This window comes from Anser brachyrhynchus (assembly GCF_964034855.1).
Source record: "Anser brachyrhynchus genome assembly, chromosome: 24".
Taxonomy (NCBI): domain Eukaryota; kingdom Metazoa; phylum Chordata; class Aves; order Anseriformes; family Anatidae; genus Anser; species Anser brachyrhynchus.
This window is the reverse complement of record NC_137717.1, coordinates 207665-212743: the sequence shown is the minus strand read 5'-3', so window position 1 is coordinate 212743 and position 5079 is coordinate 207665. Positions and strand designations below refer to the sequence as shown.

The window sequence follows — 5079 nt, the reverse complement described above, 5'->3', positions numbered from 1 at the left end:
CTGCGCAGCTCCGGCAACCACGTTGCCGGCTGCTTTCTTCAGCAGCCAGAGGAAATCTCCCCTCTTCCAGCACTAGTGATCCCCATCCTTGAGTGTGGTGGCAACCATCACATGGCCAGCTTCAGGTGCCTCACATGCATGAAAATTTGATGCTTCCCAACCAACTGCAAGGGTACAGACAAGGCAGGTGAGGGGAGACTCCCCCCCCCCCCCCCCAAAAAAAAGCATGTTGGGAAAATCCTTTTCCCTTTCTTGAGATATTGTCAATAGGACTATGTAAGTGCCTTTTGCCTCCCATTCTTTGTCCCAGTCTGCTCTGTGTCACAGCACTAGTTCCACTAGGTTTTCTTCTTTTTTTTTTTTTTTACCCCTCTGACTTGACTCCTTGCTGGGTAACACTGTATTTGATATTTTTAATCACTCAGCATGCATCAGAGTTTGGCAGTGGAAGAAAGTGAAGTTAAAAGAGAACAGAGATAGTTCATGTTTGCCAGGGCTGCTTGCCATTGTCACAGCCCCTCATCACTTGTGCTGCATTTCCCTCTGCTGGAAAGTCACGAGCTGAAGCTGACTGTGTCGATTTACAAAACAGTTCTTAACCTTCTAGGGCCTGGATTGTTTCTTCACAGAAAAACAGAAGTCCTAAACCCTTCTACCTTTACTGCACAACAACATTGCACACATGTTCATCTTTTACATACACAGAGATGCATTTGTATGGGCATATAAATCCCAGTGATAAACCCTTATAATCTACATTTGGCTTTGTACAGCTGGAAAATCCTGGTCGGTCCAGAAATATTATGGAAATTTTTACTTTCTTTGCTCAGAAGTTGAAGCAAAACCTCTGTCATGTTGTTTTCTGTAAGAGCTGCAACTTTCCTCCCTGAGCAAACCTGCTGTGAGTGATCTCCAGAGCATGAGCGGACAGGGAGCAGTTGTGGGGGTGCCGGTATTTGGCTTCATCCCTTCTAGGCTCTCTGCCCTGGATCTTGCCAGTGCTTCCAGGTAAGCTGAGGCACAGAAGAATTCACCTGGTTTACACATTGCTTCCTTACTTTGCACAGACAGTTTGCATCATGACATTGATTCGCTGGAATAATAAATAAATAAACAAATAAAAAGTTGATTTCACGGCGTTCGTTAAGCCGTAGCTCCAAGCCTGCAGCAGGCTGCCTGTCCACACAGCGGTGCCCGGGGCGCAGCAGCGATGTGACGGCTGCCTTCCAGGCAGCTCCGAGAAGCAACGGCGGGGCTCTGGGCCTGCCTCTAACGGCGAGGACGGGCACTCACCGCTGCCACCTGCCCCTCCGCGGCACACACGAGACAAGCCGACGCGCCCAACCCGCACGTGCCGAGCACCGACCTCCGCGGGTCCCGCAGCGCAGCCCCGGCCCTGCCCGTCCCGGCCCGTCCCCGTCCCCGTCCCCGTCCCCGTCCCCGTCCCCGTCCCCGTCCCCGTCCCCGTCCCCGTCTCGCTGCGCTCCGCACGCGGCAGAGCCCCGTCACCCCCCGCCCGCCAGGGGCGGCCGAGGCCGCGGCACGTGCCCGACCGGAAGTGCGTCAGCAGGAGCGGAAGCGGAAGCGTCGGCGGCACTAATGGCGGCGGAGGTGGTGGAGCGGGCCTGCCCCGCGGCTGCCGATGGGGTGAGGCGACCGCGGGAGGGCCCGGCCCGGCCCGGCCCGGCTTCCCGCGGCGCCCGCGGCTGAGTGCGCTTTGTTCCAGGGCTCCTCGGGTTCGGAGGACGAGGCACGGCCCAGCCCAGCGGCGGCGGCGGCGGCGGCGCAGAAGCGGGAGGGATGGCTGCGCAAGTTCCGCGAGCTCCACATGAAGCGGGTACGCGGCAGCGGGGGGGGGGATCGTGGCCGGCCCGGGGTGCGGCCGGCTCGCAGCGCGGGCCGCCTCTGTCCTGCCGGGCACCCGTTCCGGACGGCCGAGGCCCGGTTCCGCAGCCTTTCGCCACATCGGTGCTTCGCGCGGTGCCCGGGGTCGGGAAGCGGGGTTGGGACCCACGCACACCCGGCCCCCGCCCACACGAAGCACCGGGGGTTTGGGGGTTGGAGTTTGTGCGGCTGAGCGTTGATGCGTCTGCAGAGTTTTATAAACTGCTTCGTTCCCAGAATGAGGCTCGCAAGCTGAACCACCAAGAAGTGGTGGAAGAAGATAAAAGGCTTAAATTACCACCGAACTGGGAAGCCAAAAAAGCGCGTCTGGAATGGGAGCTGAAAGTGGAGGAAAAGAAGAAGGTAAACACAGAGCTGTGGCTTTCTGTGACCTATAGTGAAGCTCCCCCTTAATGCTTAGAGAAGTCGAGAGAGCTTTTACAGGGGGGTTAATCCTTGGACGATGTTTTTGTTAAATATTACTTGTGCTATATTAGGAATGTGCAGCAAGAGGAGAAGACTATGAGCGAGTTAAACTTTTAGAGATCAGTGCTGAGGATGCTGAGAGATGGGAAAGGAAAAAGAAGAGGAAAAATCCAGATCTAGGATTTTCAGGTAACAGTTTAACTATATAATTATCCATATTCCAAACGAACACCTTTGTTAATATTTCAGTTGCAAACTGAATCATGAAATAAAAACCTTCACCTTAACTAATTTTCTTCCAAAGATTACGCAGCTGCTCAGTTGCGCCAATACCAGAGACTAACCAGGCAGATCAAACCTGATCTGGAGCAGTACGAGAAGCTGAAGGAACAGTAGTAAGTGTAACCTCAGTCATCTGATCTCACATGTTTGTAATTTTGTAATGAATGCTAAAGACTTAAAAAACAGTCCTTTCAGGGATTTCTCAGTGTATTCACTTAAGCACTGTAATATTAGCATTTTAACATTTCAAAATGCATAGCCTACCTGATCATCTCCCTTGCAATCTCTACTTTGATAGAAAAAAAGTTAGAATTGTAATTGGTAAGGTTTTTTTCTTCAAATTCAGTATTACTGAGTTTGAAGCAGTATTTTGTCAACTGGAAAATATTTAGACGTGCAAGTGGATTACTCTATTTTTTGGAGTCAGTTGTGGGTTTTTACTGTGTTGTTTTTTTGTAGAAGTCCAACAGGTTTTAAATGAAGTTCCAAAGTTTAGCATTAGATTTAGAGTTTCAGTGCTGGTTTCTCTATCTTGTATGGGCATGTGATACTGTCTCATAGTTTGTCTTTAATATTAGCAGTTATCACTGTATCTTCGACTCCTACAGTTAGACACAAGTTAATGCCCTGCAGTATTAAAAACCCAAACAGAAGCAGTGGAATCTCAGTCAATACAATAGTGTAAACTGGTGCCCATCTGTTCCTCTTGCTCAGTGGTGAAGCACTCTATCCAACATCTGACAGTCTTCTCCATGGAACTCATGTGCCAACTAAGGAGGGGATTGATGGAATGGTTGCAGATCTTGAAAAACAGTAAGTAAATAAGATAAAATTAAGAAACGCGTGGTATATAGAAATTGTGTAATTAAGTCCACATGATTCGTCTACATCTTCAAACACTGACACTTGTCTTACAGAATTGAAAAACGTGAAAAATACAGTAGAAGACGTCCTTACAATGATGATGCGGATATTGACTACATTAATGAGAGAAATGCCAAGTTCAATAAGAAGGCAGAGAGGTTCTATGGGAAGTACACAGCTGAAATTAAACAGAACCTGGAGAGAGGAACGGCTGTCTGAACTGACATCCACCAAAGTGCATACTACTGCCTTTCTATGCTTATTAAAGTTTGATGTGGATATTTTGCATGCACTCTTAAACTGTATCAGAAATATACTTGGTAGACCTCAAAGTAACTTGTAAAATCAATAGTGTATTTAATACAATTGACGTAATGCGCGCAGTGTATAGCATCAGCTGTATATAGCTTTTACTTGCAGAAGTAGCCAGCTCCTCCTGTTTCTCATTCTAAATAAAGAAAGCTCTTGCCACATGATTAAGAATAAAGCATGTCATTATGTAAAGAATGGCAAAGTCCCTGAAAATACTCGTTTAGCAAGAAGATAAAAACACTTCAAGAACGCGCATTACTGTTCTGTGAGTGGGAAACTACTCCGTGTTTGTGATGTGCCAAAGGTTGGAGTTCTTCCAGGAGCAGTACCTGTACAGTAATCACAATATTCAGGCAGCAAAACTACGTTCCACCCTCACTGAGAGGGCAAGGAATGTGGACAACCTACAGCACTGTTCAAGTCACTGCAAAATACAGAACTGTTACTCCCACAGGAAGCCTCAACTCTTTAGGTAGCTGCAGTAGTTCCTGTTCTACATACAACAACTAACCCCTCTGCACTCACACCTCAAAAGTAAGGCCTGCAAGCATCCAAGTCCTATACCAAAAGTTTTTGAATGAAGATAGGGAAACCTCTCTCTGTACTCAGGCACATGACTTGTTTTAATACTCCAGTTCATTGTAATAGCCCTTTATTTTTACAGAAGAGTTCTTAACCCTCAGGGTGGTCCAACATTGAAGCAGGCTGCCTAGGGAGGGGTGATTGATGCCCCATGCCTATCAGAATCAAGAAGCATTTGGAAAATACCCTTTGATGCTTTAACTTTTGGTTAGCCATGAAGTTGTCAGACAGATTCAACGATCTTTGTAGGTTCGTTGCAACAGCTTGTTAATTTGCTTTCACATGTCATAGGGTGAAAGTCTTTGTAAGCCATGGAGCTAACTGCACAGCAGTGCTAAATATTTATGTATAATCTCTACAATTGGTCTCATGAAGTCATCTCAGCCAACCTTGCTGCCTGCTTACTGCCTTACAGTAATTCTTTACGAGTTGTTTTTAAAGCAACCTGTATCAACCACAAGCCTGCAAACACAAGTTCAGGATTTAGAAGTCAGTGGATGATGTGATGGCTCCTCAAGTGCAATGCTTTCAAAAGATGGAACGGACAGTCAGTGCCTGGACAGCAACTATTCCAATAGGAAGGTCAATTTTCAAGATAACTCAAGTGATCTTCTGTTGTACTTTGTGGTAATCGTAAGGCAAGTGAAACCTAAACCTGGAAATAACCACTTACAGGATGTACATCAAATTACTACTAAACAAAGCTCCAAATACTTGACACATTGAGAA

The 5079-nt window shown here is 47.4% G+C and overlaps 1 protein-coding gene and 1 long non-coding RNA gene across 2 annotated transcripts; one reads left to right on the top strand and one right to left on the bottom strand.

Annotated features, from left to right (window-relative positions):
* Positions 1-343: 343 nt before the first annotated feature.
* On the bottom strand, positions 344-1676 carry LOC308182389. Its single transcript, XR_013941810.1, has 2 exons — positions 1554-1676; positions 344-1093 (listed from the first exon to the last, which is right to left on the bottom strand). It is a non-coding gene; the product is annotated as an uncharacterized lncRNA (long non-coding RNA).
* On the top strand, positions 1520-3932 carry SYF2 (SYF2 pre-mRNA splicing factor). Its single transcript, XM_080566909.1, has 7 exons — positions 1520-1647; positions 1727-1837; positions 2122-2247; positions 2382-2499; positions 2615-2705; positions 3307-3405; positions 3510-3932. The coding sequence occupies exons 1-7, from the start codon at positions 1600-1602 to the stop codon at positions 3673-3675; spliced, it is 759 nt and encodes a 252-aa protein (XP_080423035.1). The 5' UTR covers positions 1520-1599; the 3' UTR covers positions 3676-3932.
* Positions 3933-5079: the final 1147 nt, after the last annotated feature.